The sequence below is a fragment of the Panthera onca genome, chromosome D1 (assembly GCF_046562875.1).
Source record: "Panthera onca isolate mPanOnc1 chromosome D1, mPanOnc1 haplotype 2, whole genome shotgun sequence".
Classification (NCBI taxonomy): Eukaryota; Metazoa; Chordata; class Mammalia; order Carnivora; family Felidae; genus Panthera; species Panthera onca.
This window is the reverse complement of record NC_138348.1, coordinates 55,008,269-55,026,469: the sequence shown is the minus strand read 5'-3', so window position 1 is coordinate 55,026,469 and position 18,201 is coordinate 55,008,269. Positions and strand designations below refer to the sequence as shown.

Here is an 18,201-nt window from a genome sequence, read left to right as displayed (position 1 = left end):
AAACATGTTGAGTCTGTGTGACTGATCTGGTGGTATGTTCACCACTATGGTGTCTCACATTTTCTTTCCCTATTTTGTAGAAACTTATTAACTAAGGGTTCTACTGACTGTGAACAAATGGATTTATCATGACTTTGAAAGATAGATTGTCATGTTGCCTTTATAAGGTAATGTTTAGAAAAGAGCATGAGGTTTTTTGGATATGATATCAAAAGTACAGGCAATAAAAGCAAAATAAACAAGCGGGACCACATCAAACCAAAAAGCTTCTGCACAGCAAAGAAAGCACTCAACAGAACAAATAGGCAACATATGGAATGGGAGAAAATATTTGCAAATCATTATCTGATAAGGGGTAAATAGCCAAAATATATAAGAAATCCATATAACTCAATAACAAAACTCAATAGTAAAGGAACAAATAACCTGGCTTAAATATGGGAAAAGGACCTGAATAAACTTTTTTTTTTTTTCCAGAGAAGACATACAAATGGCCAACAGGTACGTGAAAAAGTTCTCAACATCACTAATTATCAGGGAAATGCAAATCAAAGCCACAATGAAACTTCACCTCACACATTTTAGCATAGCTATTATCAAAAAGAGATAATATATGTTGATGAGGATGTGGAGAAAAAGGAACCCTTGTGCACTGTTGGTAGGAATGTAAATTGGTAGAGCTATTAAGGAAAATAGTGTGGAGGTTCCTCAAAAACTGAAAACTAGAACTGCCATATTGTCCAGAAATTCCACTTCTGGGTATATATATGAAGGAAATGAAATCACTATCTTGAAGAGATGTCTGTATCCCCTCATGTTCATGGCAGCATTATTTATAATAGACAAGACATGGAAACAACCTGTGTCCACTGACAGATGAAAAAAAAAAATGTGGGGTGCGTGCGCGTACACACACACACACACACACACACACACACTGGAATACTATTCAGACATAAAAAGGAAATCCTGCCATCTGTGACAACATGGATGAATCCTGAAGACATTAAGCTAAGTAAAATAAGTCAGACAGAGAAAGACAAATACTATATGAGCTCACTTGTATGTGGAATCTAAAACTGAACTCATAGAAACAGAACAGTTTGATGGTTGCTAGAGATGAGTAGTGGGGGATGGGAGAAAGGGATGAAGGTTGTCAAAGTGTACAACTTCCAGTTATAAATGAATCAGTTCTAGGAATGTAATGTACTACATGATGACTACAGTTAATACTGTATTGCATATTTGAAAGTCTCTAAGAGAGTATATCTTAACAGTTCCTACCACACACACAGAAAAATTTAACTACATGAGGTGGTGGATGGGGTAACAAACTTTATTGTGTGGTAATCATTTTGCAATATAAATGTGTCAAATCATTATGTTGTATACCTTAAACTTACAAAATGTTCTATGTCAATTATACCTTAATAAATCTGGATGAAAAAAATGTGGTACATATATACAATGGAATATTATTCAACCATAAAAAGAAAAGCCTGCTATTTGTGATAACATGGATGAACCTGGAGGACACTATACCAAGTGAAATAAGCCAGATATAGAAAAACAAAGACTGTGTGCTCTCTTATAGATGGGATCTAAAAACCTCAAACTTCCAGAAGCAGAGAGTAGAATGGTGGTTTCCAGGGGCACAGGGGTGGGGGAAATAGGTATTGGTTGAAGGTTACAAACTTTCAGTTATAAGTTCTGAGGATCTAATGTACAGTATGATGACTATAGTTAATATATACTGAGAGTTGATATTAAGTGTTCTCACTATACATATACAAAAGGTAACTATGTGAGGCAAGGAATCTGTCAATTAGCTTCATTGTGGTAATCATTTTACAAAATATGCATATATATTTAAGTGTACATCTTAAGTGTATACAGTTTTTATGTCACTTATACCACAATAAAACTGGAAAAAATTAAATATAAATACATAGTTTCATAAAGGGATGGGCACCACAATCTCTAAATTCCCTGATTATACCTTTTTTTTTTTTTTTTTAAATTTTTTTTTTTCAACTTTTTTTTTTTTTTTTTTATTTATTTTTGGGACAGAGAGAGACAGAGCATGAACGGGGGAGGGGCAGAGAGAGAGGGAGACACAGAATCGGAAACAGGCTCCAGGCTCCGAGCCATCAGCCCAGAGCCTGACGCGGGGCTCGAACTCACGGACCGCGAGATCGTGACCTGGCTGAAGTCGGACGCTTAACCGACTGCGCCACCCAGGCGTCCCCTGATTATACCTTTATCATAGGGCTGTGATAGAACTAAAAATATAAACAGGATCTTGATATGCATGACATAGAGTAAGCAGTGGATAAGTGTTTAACTTCTACCTTAGCTTATCTTTTAAAATGTAGTGCAATAATTTCTGCCTCTTCTAATTCAAAAAGAAGTTATGGAATCAAAGGAGATCACAAAAGTTAACAGGCCTTATTTGCATTTTAAAGGAAAATATTAATCATAACTGGAATTGGTGCTGGTAGAATCTTCATTTCTCAAGAGAATGGAAAAAATTAAATATAAATACATAGTTTCATAAAGGGATGTGTGATCTGTGCGGTATACAGATCACTTGTTAGTAATTACCGATGGGGATAGAAATCAAGATACTATTATCTTTACCACTTAATTTCTTTCAGTGGGGACCAAAGCAATGGTAGTATGTCATCTGTGTAATAGACATCTCCAAGTATTGGAGTAACCTGATATGCCAAGGAATTCAGATTTTGAGAAATGAGAGTATTTAAGTTTATATCATGATAGCTTTCTCCCATAAGTGTATCAATTAAAGGGAACAAATCATCATTTACATTGGTCAACTCCAAAGCAGAGACACAGAAGCAGAAAAGTATATTTTATAATTCACCCTTAAAAAAATTTCTCTATAACCTTGACATGCAGAATCCAACCATTCCCCAGTTATATCCCCATTCATAGAGAACTTAGCTCTCCTTTTCTTCCTTCAGTTTATCAACCAAAGCATGATTAATTTTGTCAACTTATATTGATTTAGCTCTGCAATGTTGCCATCTCGCCTGAGGATTTTGTTCTCTTTATCTTTTCTTCAAAGTACCTTCTGTCCAGTGTTAAGACAGACCATTACTCATACTTACAAATAACTCATCACTAAATTTTAAGGTTGCTGATATCTTTGTACAGTATCTACATTTCATGAAGTGGATAGCAGATTTGCTAAAGACTAGCAGATTTCCTGAAGGAAATGTGAGATTCTATTTTATTAAAAAATTTTTAATTCCAGTGTAGTTAACATACAGTGTTCCATTAGTTTCAGGTGTACCATATAGTGATTCAACAGTTCCTTACGTTACTCGGTGCTCATCAAGGTGAGTGTACTTTTAATCCCCTTCACCTGTCTCATCCATTCCTCCACCCACCTCCCCTCTGGTAACCATCTGTTTGTTTTCTATAGAGATGAGTCTGTCTTTTGTTTGTCTCTCTTTATTTGTTTCTTAAATTCCACATTTTAATGAAATCATATGGTATTTGTTTTTCTCTGACTGGCTTATTCCACTTATCATTATATTCTCTAGTGCTATCCATGCTGTTGCAAATGGCAAATTTTCATTCTTTATTATGGCTGAGTAATATTCCATTATATACATATAATAAAATATACATATTCCTATATATATATACACACCACATCTTATTATCCATTGATTTATCAATTACACTTGGGCTGCTTCCATAATTTGGCTATTGTAAATAAGCTGCAATAAATATATAGGGGTACATATATCCCATCGGATTAGTATTTTCATGTTTTTTTGGGTAAATATCCAGTACAGCAATTACTGGATAGTAGGATAGCTCTATTTTTAATGTTTTGAGGAATCTCCATACTGTTTTCCACTGTGGATGCCCAGCTTGCATTCCCACCAACAGTACATGAGGGTTCCTTTTTCTCCACATACTTACCAACACTTGTTTCTTGAGTTTTTGCTTTTAGCTATTCTGACAGGTGTGAGATGATATCTCATTGTGGTTTTGATTTGTATTTCCCTGATGATCAGTGATGTTGAGAACCTTTTCATATGTCTGTTGGCCATCTATGTCTTTGGAGAAATGTCTCTTAATATCTTCTGCCCATTTTTAACTAGATGATTTGGGTTTTTTCTTGTGTGTGTTAAATTGTGTAAGTTTTTAATATATTTTGGATACTAATTCTTTATTGGATATGTCATTTGAAAATATCTTTTCTCATTCAGTAGGTTGTCTTTTAGTTTTAGGTTATTTCCTTTGTTAAGCAGAGCTTTTTATTTTGATGTAGCCCCAATAGTTTATTTTTGCTTTTGTTTTCCTTGCCTCAGGAGGCATACCTAGAAAAAAGTTTCTATGGCCTATGTCAATAGGTTACTGCTTGTGTCCTCCTGTAGGATATTTATGGTTTCAGGCCACACATTTAGGTCTATTAAACCATTTTGAGCTAATTTTTGTGTATGGTGAAAGAAAGTAGTCTAGTTTCATTCTTTTGCATGTTACTGTCCAGTTTTCCAATCATCATTTGTTGAAGATACATTTTCTCATTGGATATTCATTCTTCCTTTGTCAAAGATTAACTGATAATATAATTGTGGTTTTATTTCTAGGTTTTCTATTCTAGTCCATTGATCAATGCATCTATTTTTATGTCAGAATCATACTGTTTTAATTATTACCACTTTGTAATAGAACTTGAAGTCTGGAATTGTGATGCCTCTGATTTTATTTTTCAAGATTGCTTTGGCTATTCAAGGTCCTTTGTGGTTCCATACAAATTTTAGGATTGTTTGTTCTAGTTCTGTGAAAAATGCTATTTTGATTGGGATTGCATTAAATGTGTCGATTGTTCTGGGTAGTATAGACATTTGAACAATATTTGTTCTAACCCATGAGCATAGAGTGTCTTTCCATTTCTTGGTGTTGTTTTGAATTTCTTTCAACAATTTTTTATAGTTTTCAGAGTACAGGTCTTTCACCTCTTTGGTTATTTTTATTCTTAGGTATTTTATTGTTTTGGTGCAATTGTAAATGGAATTGTTTTCTTAATTTCTCTTTCTGCTGCTTCATTGTTGGTGTACAGAAATGCAACAGATTTCCATGTTGATTTTGTATGGTGCAACCTTATTGAATTATCAGTTCTAGCAGGTTTTTTTTGGTGGAGCCTTTAGGGTTTTCTATACATAGTATCATGTCAGCTGCAATAGTGAAAGTTTTACTTCTTCCTTATCAATTGGGTTGCCTTTTTGTTGTCTGATTGTTGTGGCTAGAACTTCTAGTACTATGTTGAATAAAAGTGGTGAGAGTGGACATACATCTTTGTCTTGTTCCTGACCTTAGGGTAAAATCTCTCACTTTTTCCCCAGGAAGGATGATGTTAGCTGTGGTTTTTTTTATATAAGGCCTTTATTATGTTGAGATATGTTCCCTCTAAAATTATTTTGTTGAATGTTTCTATCATGAATGGAGGTTGTACTTTGTCAAATGCTTTTTCTGCATTTATTGAAATGATCATACGGTTTTAATCCTTTCTCTTGTTGATGTGATGTATCATGTTGATTGATGTGTAGATACTGTAGCACCCTTGCATCCAGAGAAAAAATTTAACTTGATTGTGCTAAATGCTTTTTAAAAATGTATTGATGGATTCAGTTTGGTAATATTTTGTTGAGGATTTTTGCATTTATGCTCATCAGGGATATTGGCCTGTAGTTCTCTTTTCTTGTGGGGTTTTTATCTGGTTTTGGCATCAGGGTAATGCTGGGCTCATTGAATGAATTTGGAAGTTTTACTTCCTCTTCTTTTTTTTTTTTTTTTTTTTTTTAAGTTTGAGAATAGATATTGACTCTAAGTGTTTGGTAGAATTTTTCTGTGAAGCCATCTGGACCTGAACTTTTGTTTGTTGAGGTTTTTTTGATTACTGATTCAGGTTCCTTGCTGGTAATCAGTATGTTCAGATTTTGTGTTTCTTCCTGCTTTAGTTTTGGTAGGTTATATGTTTCTAGTTATTTATCCATCTCTTCTAGGTTGTCTTGTTGGCATATAATTTTTCATATTGTTATAATCCTTTGTGTTTCTGTGATGTTGGTTGTTATTTCTCTTGTGATTTTATTTGAGTACTCTTTTTTTTTTTTTTTTGATGAGTCTCGCTAGAGGTTTATCAATTTTGATTTTTCAAAGAACAAAGCTCCTGGTTCTTTGATCTGTTCTATTGTGTTTGTTTGTTTCTATATCCTTTATTACTGGTTTTATTGTTGTTGTTTTTCTAGCTCCTTTAGGTGTAAGGTTAGGTTGCTTATTTGAGATTTTTCTTGCTTTTGAGATGGGCCTTTATTGCTATAAGTTTCCCTCAGAACTTTTGCTGTATCTCAAAGGTTTTGAGCTGTTGGGTTTTTATTTTCATTTCTCTCCATGTAGTTTTCTATTTCTTCTTTGATCTCTTGGTTGACCTATTCATAGTTTAGTAGCATGTTATTTAACCTCCATGTATTTGTGCCCTTTCCAGATTTTTTTTCTTGTGGTTGATTTCCAGTTTCATAATGTTGTGGTCAAAATAGATGGTAGGACTTTGATATTCTGAATTTGTTGAGACTTGTTTTATGGCCTAATATGTGATCTATTCTGGAGAATGTTCCATTTGCACTTGAAAAGAATGTGTATTCTGCTGTTTTAGGATGGAATGTTCTGAATATATCTGTTAAATCTATCTGGTCTAGTGAGTCATTCAAAGCCATTGTTTCTTGTTGATTTTGTTTTGTGATATGTCCCAAAATATGTCTATTTTGTCCAAATATTGCTACCTTACCTTTCTTTTTCATATCTGTTTGCATGATAAATGTTTCTCCATCCCCTCACTTTCAATTTGCATGTGTCTTTAGGTCTGGAATGGGTCTCCTGTAGGTAGCATATAGATGGGTCTTGTTTTTTTAATTCACTCTGTCACCCTATGTCTTTTTATTGGAGCATTTAGTTCATTTATATTCAAAATAATTATTAATACATATGTATTTATTGCCACTTTTTAAAACTTGTTTTGTGGTTGTTTTTGTAGCTCTTCTCTGATCCTTTCTTCTCTTGCTCTCTTCTCTCATTGTTTGCTGGCTTTCTTTAGTGATATACTTGGATTCCTTTATTATTATTTTTTGCATGTTTATTACTGATTTTTGGTTTGTGTATGTAACATCTGCATATAGCAGTCTATATTAAGTTGATGGTTGCTTAAGATTGGACTCATTCTTTACTCTTCTCTCCCATGTTTTAGGTAATGGTGTCATACATTTTTTTATTTTGTGAGTCTGTTGCTGTTTTTTACAGATATACTCATTTTTACTGCTTTTGTCCTTCCTACTTTTCTTACTCTTATTTATGGTCTTTCCTTTCCTTTTAAAGAGTCCCCTTTAACATTTCTTGGAGGGCTAGTTTAGTGGTTTAGCGTTTGTTTGTCTGGGAAACTCTTTCTCCTTCTATTCTGAATGATAGCCTTGCTGGATAGAATATTCTTGGCTGCAGATTTTTTCCTTTCAGCACTCTGAATTTATCATTCCACTCCTTTCTGGCCCACAAAGTTTCTGGTGAAAAATATACATATAGCCTTATGGGTTTTCTCTTGTATTTAACTGTCTTCTTTTATCTTGCTGCTTTTAAAATTGTCTCCTTATCACTACTTTTTGCCATTTTAATTACTATGTGTCCTCATGTGGACCTCCTTGGGTTGATTTTATTGGGGGACCTCTGTCCTGAATATGGATTTGTTTCCTTTTCCAGATTAGGGACATTTTTAGCTATTATTTCTTCAAATAAATTTTCTGCTCTCTTCTCTCTTTTCTTCCTCCTCTTCTGGGATCCTTATAATGCAAATGTTATTATGCTTGATGGACTCACTGAGTTCCCTAAGTCTATTCTCATTTTGCATTTTAATTTTTTCCCTATCATCTGTTCAGCTTGACTACTTTCCATTACTCTGTCCTCCGGGTCACTAATTCATTCTTCTGCTCTCTTAGCCTGCTATCTATTCCATCTAGTGTATTTAAAATTTTTATTGTGTTCTTTTCTGATTGGTTCTTTATCTCACTATTAAGGGTATCTTTGATGTTCCCCACTCTTTTCTCAAGTCCAGTATCTTTAAATCCCCTATCAGGCATATATATCTGTTTTGTTTAGGTCTCTTGCTGTGGTATTGTGCTGTTCTTCCATTTGGGACATATTCTTCTGTCTCTTCATTTTGTCTTACTCTGTTTCTGTGTGTTAGGACAGTCAGCTATGTCTCCTTCTCTGGAAAGTAACAGCCATGTGAAGGAGAGGTCTTGTAGTACCCTGTAATGCAGTGTCCCCTGTTCACCAGAATCTGGCACTTCAGAAGTATCTCCTATGTGTGTGCACATGCCCTGCTGTTGTGTCTTAGATGCTTTTTCCTTTAGTCCAGTTGTCTCCAGTGGTTTTCTCTGCCTATCGTGGGCAGTGTTTTGTCTCTGTGGTGTTACTAGACCAGCTGGGAGCCTCCTTCATCTGGAGTTAGATCATACATTTGCCAGAGATGCAGTAGCACCAAGGTGCCTTTCCTGTGTTGTTCCTGAGAAATTTTTGTTATTGGGCACGGTCTGCTGTCAGACCAGATGTCTTCCCCCAGCCCACTGCTGGGGCACCCTTCGGACTGACATTATGTGGTTGTCTTACCCTCAACCCAGGAAAGGAGTCACTTTGGAGTCACGTGGTCAGGCTTGTGGTCCCGGTTTGAGTGGCCTCTGGCAAAGAGCATATTGGAGGAGGTGGACTGCGCTGTGCCTGCAAGGTTTGCATGCCAGCAAGAGGGGACCTGCTGCCACCTCTGAAACCAGGCTGGTCAGGGTAGGGCCCATGGTTTAACAGGGTGCACCATGGTCTGCTTGTGAAATGAGACTTGCTACCACTGCAGCTGCTGGTACCAGGTCAGTAGGAGCTGATCTGCAAAGCAGGTGGGTGAAACAAGCAATTTTAACAAGGTGTGTGCTTGTTTCCTCAGGAGGGGGCCTGCTGCATCTGCCTCAAGGACCAAGGCTGCACAATGTGCATGGTTGGGGGCTGTAGTATTGGTACAGTTTGCACTGGTCTTCTGGGGGAGGGGACAGCAGCGCTGGGACTGAGGCAAGCATGACTAGAAAGGACAGACCCACTGCTATGTGGGTGGGTGGGACTTGGTATAAGCAAGTTAGGTAATGAGTGTTGGCATCATGTTGTTTCTTGTAGATTGCCATGTTTATTCTGGGCATTGTGGGAGAGAGATGTGCCAGTGAATGGTGTCTCCTGGATGAGTCCCTCAGCATACCCTGCTCTTCAGGTACAGGCTCTGAGAGGAGTAAGTCTCCCTTCCATATGCCCCAGATGTTTTTCAAACTGCTACTTCTATGCTGTATTTTTGAGGGCTGTTTGTCCCACTGTCTCTTTAAGGCGGGCACTCAGCTTCCTATTGTCTCTCCCAAAGCTAAGTCAGCTGATTTGTAAAATGCTAGGCTTTAAGTCCCACTGGTTGTAAGAACTTAATGAAATTCAACTCCTCTGGTTTTCAAAGCCAAAGGTTATGGGAATTTGTTTTCCCTGTGCAGGTTTCCTAGTGTGGTAGAGGCTGCTTCTTGCCCTTCTCTGTGCCACTGGCTCCCTTCTTCCTGTGGAGGGCCCAGCTTTCCATCTGTTTATCTCCCGACTGATCTCCACCCTTTCTACCCTCTTCAGTGTGGCCTCTTCTCTGCCTTTAGTTGTGGAGTTTGTTCTGCCAGGCTTTGGGTCATTTTCTGGGTTATTTATGCTGATGTGGGTGTTATCTAGTTGTATCCATGGGATGAAGCGAGTTTAGGGTCTTCCTACTCTGTCATCTTCCCCGCCTCCCCCTGAGATTCTATTTTAGACAAATAGAATCTATTTGTCTTGAAGAATAGTATTGTGCTTGAAGAATAGTGGTTCCCTCACAGCCTGCTATTGCTTGGGTGTAGAGCTTCATTCCAACCTTAAGAGCTTAAATTCAAGAAAGTGTTTGCTGTCACCAGGTGATGCCATTACCTGAGTCCTGGCCTTCACATCAATCAGGTTCAACCAAAGAAGCAGAACTAGTAGGAGACATGCAGAGACTTATTGCATTTATACAATTGTGAGGGCTGGCAAGGCAGGACCTAAATCTGCAGGGCAGGCCATTAGGAGGGGCAGGCTGGAACTCTGGCATGAGCTGAAGCTGCTACTCATAGATGGATTATCTTCAGTGAAGCTTCAGTTCTGCTTTTAAGGTCTTTCACTTGATTGGATTAGACCCACCCAATTTATCCAGGACAATCTCCGTTAAAGTCAAATGATTATGGACTTTTAATAACACCTACAAAATACCTTCACAGCAATATCTAGATTAGTGATTGAAAACCTGATGGCTTATAGCCTAGCCAAGCTCACCTATCAAAAAACCATTACCCCTTCGATTTAGATTGATGCGCCCCTTAACCAACTCCAATATCAACAAGATGTGGTTGGGAGAGCATGGCAGGGATGGGGAGTACAGCAGGCTGGATATGTAACGTGGAAGTCTAAGGTCTGGATCATTCAGTCTTTATTTTCAAAGTATGGCTGTTTTTCTATAGGTGTTGTGGAGCTACTTATATGTGTGTACATTGGAACAATAATCCTAGATGTATATGAGAACAAGGATCGAATGGGTTAGATTGAGGCCCCACGTACAAAGGAAGCCCCTTTGCAAACTCTGCAAAGGTAAATAACCGAGATCTGACTAAAGGCCTAGTGATGGAGAGGAGAAAATGAGACTTGAGTCACATAAAGAAGAAAGAAACATGTTTTGGTTGATCCAGAAGATTTGGGCCAATTAGTTTGTTTCATAGAGGGAATTATAAAGCAATCTAGGGAGGGACGCTGATGGTGAAGGTCATCTGACATAAATTTTCGGTGAAGTCCCTGCCAAAGTCTGCTTGCTGGTGTCCTGACAGGTCTGCAGAGACAAAGTGGTTCAGAGTTCATGCGGAGATGAGGCAGGGTCAGTGGCTGAGAAGGGCACCCACAGAGGGGGTGCTACCAGTGGTCAGAGGATCCCTACCAACCCACCCCCAATGGACGGAGGACAAGAGGGGCTGAGTTACTTCCTTCATCATTAAAACCAGTACTGAAGAAGGGCCGCAGAGGTCCAGCGAAGGCACATTCGGAGAAAGCGTAGATGAGGGAGCCATGGTCAGTGATGTTGTAGAAGGAGACAGTGCTGGCCTCATAGTCAAGGAAGATCCCAACTTGGCACGGAGGCACCCGAAGGTGGAGGGGAGTCTGGGGGCTGGTGCCAGCCTCATATTTTTGTTTGTTCCACAGCCAAATTGTCCAGAAGCCATTTTGGGGGCTGAGCAAAAAATGCCCTTTCCTCCGCACAGAGTCTCTACAAACACCCAGGTCCCAGGCCTCCTTTCCTGTCACATCTACCTCCCAGTAAACCTTTCCAGAGTCAAAGAACTGGGCACCCAGGACCATGGGATAAGTGTCAAATCTGCCCTCATTTTCAGGCACTTCCTGCCGGCTGCCTCCAAGCCTCACTTGTCTCCGATCCTCTGACAGGATGAGCCACGGATTGGCTGTGTATGGATCCAGAGTGATGTTTACTGCAGAGAGGGGACCAGAGTCAGGCTGGGAGAGTGTGGGGAATCAGGAACCTGGTGTCTCTGGTTGGGGATGAGGATGAGGAGGTATCTGTGAGCCTCACTGTGGAAGGAAATGACCCCCAGCCAGGCCTGACCGTTGAGGGAACCACCTTCTCTACCTGTCCCTGCCTCACCTACCCTGACCTGCTCTCTCTCCCTGACTCTGGGACTCTGCTTCCTCATCACCCACTTCTGTTCCCCAGTCCCAGTCTCTTGGTGGTCGCCTCACCTCCATAAGTCCTCAGCATCCTTTTCAGCCCTGGCACGAGGCACACACTCCTCAGGTCTGGAGGGGTGATGTCCAGATTCTTCAGGTTCCAACACTCACTCCTGAGGCAAACAGAGTTACAGACCCTGTCCCCAACTCCCACCTCACCCTCCTGAACCCTGACACTATATAACCTCCCTTGTAGATGAAAATTTAACTCAATGCAAATTTACAAAAACCTCCTTTGCTGGGATCCCTGGGGGTGGGGGTGGGAGGCAAAAGGAGGTAGGATTTAGTTCCTTTCTAGGCCTTACTGGTTACACAGCCCCTGCAGCTATGGATAGTTTGTATCTCCTCTCCAAGCCTGAGGTCAACAGGCACTCACTGTTTTACACTGTTTCATTTTATCACAAGGCATCTAATACAGATGGAATCACTTCTGTAAGGAACCTCAAGGCGTCTCCCCATATCATGGGTCTTACTCTCTGGCTCTTTCTAGGAGATTCATAACTGGCTGTAGACTCAGAACTTAATAGAAATTTCCCTGTTGGTTGGGGCTTCACTTTGTAAGGATGATATAGTCTAATTACTTTCGGCAGCTCACCAAGATGTCTGTTAATTAGCTTCACAACAGAAAATATTTTATGGAGGTTTGGGTATTTGAGAATAGGGACGAGAATGGGGGGAAAAATGAGTGCATGTTTTTCTAACTCAAAAACCTCTTCCACAGGTATATGTGCTTCCTACCACCCCCTCCTTTTTTTTTAATGTTTATTTTTGAAAGGGTGAGAGACAGAGTGTGAGTGGGGGAGGGGCAGAGAGAGAGGGAGATAAAGAATTCAAAGCGGGTTCCAGGCTCTGAGCTGTCAGCACAGAGCCCAATGTGGGGCTCGAACCCACAAACCACAAGATCATGACCTGAGCCAAAGCTGGACACTTAACCCACTGAGCCACCCAGGCAACCCCCTGCCCCTTCCTCTTACAAAGAAAACTCCTTACCTTCCCAGGACACTTTTCACCTCCTGAGGAGAAAAGAGAGTGTGTAAATTCTGGACTCACTGGTTTACCATTAGACCTCATTTCTGTGGGTTGGGTGATGCCCCCCAGCCCCCAAGACCCACAAGACACTGCTTTACCCCATTCCTCTGGGGCCAATGCCTGAAAGACATTTCTGACCAGCTTGAAGCAGAAGGGGTGTGGATGCTTGTGGGGTAACCAGGGTAACCACCATGGGTGTGACCTATAGCTAAGAGAAGGATGACCAATTTAAGGACTCTGATTCAGAGGACAAATTAGAAAGCCCCGATTCCTGGAAGAAGAGTGGAAAGGAACAAGTAGCCCAGCCTGGCTGAGTCCCAGAGGCAGTCACAGGGAAAGAATGGCCAAGTCAGGATGCACAGAAACTGCTCTATCTCATTTGCAGGCTTGCATTTGGGGGAAGGAAAGGCTCTGTCCTATGTTGGAGTTAATGCTGCCTTCTCATATGTATGTGAAATCAAATCACTTGAGAATATGCTGTTGCAGGGCTTGGGAACCCTTACCCAGGAATTGGCACACTCCTAGGCTCAGTCAAAAGTGCATTAGAAAGTGTGGCTCAGTGTTGGGCAGAAGCAAGATTTAGACAATGAGAAGAGGGCCTACCAAGTCAAGCCAATCCAGGAAGCCTTTCTGCACAAACCAAACTAAACAAAAAAATTGGCTTCATGACCACATCTGACAGAGACACTGGCAAGTTTGGGAAGAGAAAAACTGTATAAGGTTAGAGCAGAGGGGACTTTAGAGACCCGCTAGTCAATAGTTTCCCCAAACGAGGCAAACACATTAAGGGATGCGAGAGGATTTTAAGTAGCACACACATCAATGAGTGTTTAAAAAATAGTTATGTGCTCATTTTAATTTCAGCTCTGCCACTTACTATTTGGGTGAACTTGGTCAAGTTATTTAGCTGTAGTGTCTAAGTTTCTCAACATCTCTGCCCCTCTGTTTTCTCATCTATGAAATGGGGATAACGACATCCAACTCACTGTATTGCTGTGACAGCCTGAGTACACAGAGGCAGATACTATGTGCCATTTAAGAATCGGCGGTGGTTACAAAATTAGAAAAAAATCAGTAACCTATCAACACAGGATTTCTTGGCTCCTATTGCTTAGGACAAATTTCCTGTTAAGCTAAATTTCTTCAGGTGAAAGAGTGAGTTGTAAAGAACAAACATATGCCAACAGGTTTGGGTAGTTCACAGAAGCAGCAGAAAGTGGGAAGAGGGTACATTTATGACTAACACTGGGGGATCCTTATTATTCAGTCCACTCCCTCCCCTTGTTCCACAGATGGAGACATTAGATCTAGGAAAAGGAAGGGACTTAACCTAGAATTATGGAGCGAATTGGTGGCAGGGCTGGGCACTGTCTCTTAATTTCCAGGGCACTGTCTTTAGTTACATTTATGAAAACCTGCTCCTGGTCAAATGCTCACGTAAAAGTTTTTGTGGTTTCTCTCATTTAATCCTCACAAAAATCCCTTGAGATATGTAACATTATAGTATACATTTAACATAGGAGAAACCTGATACTCAGAAAAGTTATGGAACTTTCTCAAGGTCATGAACCTGGAAGGTGTCAGAGCAGGCACTTACCTGGGATGGCTGGTTCTTTGAATTGCTGGATGGAATATTTCCTCCTAACTCTGCACCTTTCCCATGACTTGAGTGCAAACCAAGCATGGGTCTGAATTCCAGTTTGGGAATATTCCAGGGACCAGGTTTAGCCTTTTTTCAGTTGTTCCTTGAACCTCAGGGAGGGGGATGGCTCACCTGCAGCAGCTCCAGGGCTGAGCCCCTGCTCCTCTTCTCCAGCTCCACGACCAGCTCCTGCAGGGCCTGGCTCTTCTGGGCCAGTGTGGCCTCCCTCTCGCCCAGGATTCTCAGCTGCTCCTTGTCCTCCATCTCTAGTTTCTGTAGCTGTCTCTGTTCCTCTGCAGCCAGGAAGTTCTGCTGCTGCACAAACTCTGTGTGAATCCTCAGTTTGTGTGTCTCAACCTGACTCTTTGGTGTAAATGGAAAGAGAGAGGTTTTTATCAAAATCTCCTAAGCTTCAGGAATGAAGGTACTCCTATCGGTTTCTATTCCCTGTAGATTCACCACTCAAACTCTGGGTCTAGAGCAAACACAAACACACACACACACAGAATTTTTCTGAGGAGATAAGTGAGTGAGGCTTCTGGGCTCAGAGGGGAATGGGATTATTTTTGGGGGGCACACTGTAGCTGTCCTACAGTCGCATATGTATGGTAACAGACTTTCAAAACCCACCCAGTACCCAAATGTGCCCCCGTGTCTTCATTTCTCAGGGAGTTCCTGAGAGAGTCACATCCATCCCTACCCCCAACAACCTCACAAAGACAGGCTCACAACACTGCTCTGAAGTCCTGAGGAAAGGGAGTCTTTGGGATAATCTCTGCTTGTCCTCTCCTGCTGGTGACTGGAAGGTCACCTGACGACACAGGATGACTCCTTTTGCCACCACAGCCTGACTCATCCTTCTCTGATCCCAAATCTTCCTTTTCTGGGCTCTACAGGCCATGAGTTCCCTCCACTCTTCTAATCCCTGACTACCCTACCTCCAAGTTATGGGTATAGAACAAGCTTTAGGTCTCCATTCTACTTTGGACCAGTGATCTGGATATGGTTAAGCAACCACCTGGTCAGATTGGTTTTTCTACATTTGGTCTTGGTCATTCCCTTAGGTCTGTTCCTCACAGCCCTTGTCATTTACTGACAGGCCTGGACACTGGGCATCTCTCCTGGGAGACCTCTGTCCCCAGGAGGTCACTGCTGAGGCAGTGATCCTGTCATTTCTTAAGACTGGGTTCAGGGAGCAGAAGCTTTAGGGTATGGCTTGTTCCTCTCAGCACTTTTTCCTAAGACTCTTGATTTTTCTATCTGATTGGGAGCTCTCTCCTTTTTATTCCTCTCTGTCAGGAGGCCTAGAGGATAGCTGGTTCTTGGAGAGTGAGATATACTGACTATCACTCCTCAGATGGGCATAGCTATGGTTAGAGCTTGAGTTTGGGACGCTGGACTCTGCCCTGGCTTCTGATCTGAGATTCCTTTAGGACATGATTCTTGCCTTCCAGGCTGCTCTCTTCATTGCAATATCCACTTCCAACTCCTCCGCCAACCGTTGTCCTTTTCTCAGGTTCCCTAATGCCACCTGGAGCTTCTCCTGTAGAGAACGATAGGTTAGTGCCCAATCAGACCAAGAAGTGGGGTGGGGTGGGGTGGCATAAGAAAGGAGAAAACCATGCTGGTTCTTTGAAAAGACTGAGTGCTGAGAAAGAGGGGAGACTACAGTCTGACTGGGGTGGAAATTCTGTGGATGGGAAGACTTTGGAAAAAGCCTAATGTTTCTTACAACATAGAGCTACACTGTTGGTAGGGGGCATGCTCATTCCTAATTAATCAGGAGACAAGGAAATGTGATTCTTGTAGCATTTCCTCAGTGTATTCCCCGCTCCTGGGAAATGAGAAAGTTGTACCAAGTTTGCAGTTCTTGGCTTAAGTTAGACACGGAAGGTGGGAGGCACCCTTCCTTTCCCCAACCCCTCAACTCCACAGGTGACTCTACCTCCCCGGCTCTGGGGAACAAAGCACCCACCAGGGATGCCTCTCCTTCTACATGCTTTCGCCTCTGTGCTGAGGCCTCACCTTGTACTCCTGAGCAGCCTCCTCAATAGGGACCATGTGGTGGTTACGGTGGTTCTGGGACTGGGAACACACCCAGCAAAGGATCTTCCCGTCTTTCTCGCAGAACAGGTGCAGTTTCTCTCCGTGCACCTCGCACCGCTCCCGCTGCATGCCCTCCTTGGCACTCTGGCCAATTTGTTTAAGGTTGTCCACCATGTTGGCCAGCGGCCAGTTGGGCCTGACGTTCCGGAGCAAGAAGATGTGCTGACACACAGGGCAGACGCCGCCCCCATCTTTTCCGACCTGAGAGATGCAGTCGTGGCAGAAGCTGTGGCCACATTCAATGCTCACAGGCTCCACGACAGGATCCAGGCAGATAGGGCAAGTGACCTCCTCCCACATCATCGCCAGGGGCGCTGCTGAGGCCATTGCGGTAACGTTCCTATGAGGCAGCCCTGTGGAGAGCCTGCGGAAGCATAGTAGGAGGGGAGAAAAGGAAAAGAGAAGATGAGAAGGGTTGTGGGGGGGGGGGGGGGGGAAGCAATCCCAAGGAAACCCTGAGGAAGAGTGAGGTGGAGGGTGTGAAAATAAAATGAGAACGTTAACTTGAGCAACAAGAGCTTCTCCTCCCTAATCTCATCCACTGATCCAGCCAGACAGCGGGGAAACGCAGTCCCCAAAAGAGAGCAAGATTGTTTTTGGGAACTTCAGAGACAGAGCTGTGTGCAACTCCATCTTCATCAGGTCCACCGCTACTTAAACCCTCGGCCCCTGGCCTTTTCCTGTGCGTCTTCTCCCATGTCGGGTGCCAAGTGCACTGCCAAGCAGCTCGTGGTAACAGGTGCGGCCTTTTACCACGCACTCTCCATGCGCTACAGGAGGTGCTGCGTGCTTTGCGTACGTCTTCGTTAGTCTGCGCGATGATGGCAGGCGTTACACACAGGTTACAGGACTGCATACATAAGAATATGTTTACAAGTGTGTACATATACGTGTAGTACGTATACATGTCTGTGCTTGTATGTGTATGTACGTGTTCACACCCACCCACCCACGTGGTAGAGCACTTCCCGGGCTCTCCTCTCAGCTTCCGGAACCTGGTAACTGTCCTCATTGCCTCTGGGGCACAGACCCAGACCTATCTACCACCCTGCCCCTCTCACTCCCAGAGGGGAACTGTGGAGAGGAGGGTCTCCAGGACTGCGGACCTACCCACGCTGGGCTGCCCTAGACCACGCTCCAAGCTAGGTTGCTGCCCCGTTCTCCCTGCCCAGGCGGCAGCAGCAGTAAGGCGGCCCTCGCCCCTTCCCCCTTTCCTGTAACTTGGAAGTCACGTACACAGCCAGGCCCCCTCCCAGGCAGGCTGTCAGCCCGGGAGGAACCGCTGGGCTTGGGCTGATCGAGACCAGTCCCTCTGCGGAGAAGGGAGAACAGGGACCCCAGGCTCTAGGGATGAGACCTGGATGCAAGGGGACCCTCAGATCCGGGGCAAGGGGGAGATGTCCCCCAGCCAGGGCTGGGGCGCTTGGGTTTGGGCAAGTCACTCACCTTTTCAGGGGAGTCCGCAGCTGGCGGCAAGTTCCCTATTTCACTTTCGATTTTCCTTCAGAGGCAAGTCTGAAAGGGAGGCGGGCCGAGGGGCA

At 42.5% G+C, this 18,201-nt stretch overlaps 1 protein-coding gene across 2 annotated transcripts; it reads right to left on the bottom strand.

Annotated features, from left to right (window-relative positions):
* Positions 1–10,565: 10,565 nt before the first annotated feature.
* Positions 10,566–18,171, bottom strand: TRIM21 (tripartite motif containing 21). Of its 2 annotated transcripts, XM_060605792.3 has the most exons (7): positions 18,107–18,171; positions 16,580–17,024; positions 16,002–16,097; positions 14,687–14,917; positions 12,874–12,896; positions 11,896–11,996; positions 10,566–11,627 (listed from the first exon to the last, which is right to left on the bottom strand). In XM_060605792.3, the coding sequence occupies exons 2-7, from the start codon at positions 16,985–16,987 to the stop codon at positions 11,077–11,079; spliced, it is 1,410 nt and encodes a 469-aa protein (XP_060461775.3). In that variant the 5' UTR covers positions 16,988–17,024; positions 18,107–18,171; the 3' UTR covers positions 10,566–11,076. The 2 variants fall into 2 exon arrangements, with proteins under 2 accessions (XP_060461775.3, XP_060461774.3); XM_060605791.3 differs by lacking the exon at positions 18,107–18,171 and having other exon boundaries at positions 16,580–17,030.
* Positions 18,172–18,201: the final 30 nt, after the last annotated feature.

Excerpts from the sequence above, each read along its gene's own strand:
- TRIM21 (XM_060605792.3), bottom strand. The coding sequence starts at position 16,987 with ATGGCCTCAGCAGCGCCCCTGGCGATGATGTGGGAGGAGGTCACTTGC. Across the intron at positions 14,918-16,001 it reads TGAAGAGAGCAGCCTGGAAG|AGTCAGGTTGAGACACACAA; the intron begins GCAAGAATCATG and ends TTTACACCAAAG. Across the intron at positions 12,897-14,686 it reads CAGCCCTGGAGCTGCTGCAG|GAGGTGAAAAGTGTCCTGGG; the intron begins GTGAGCCATCCC and ends TTTTCTCCTCAG.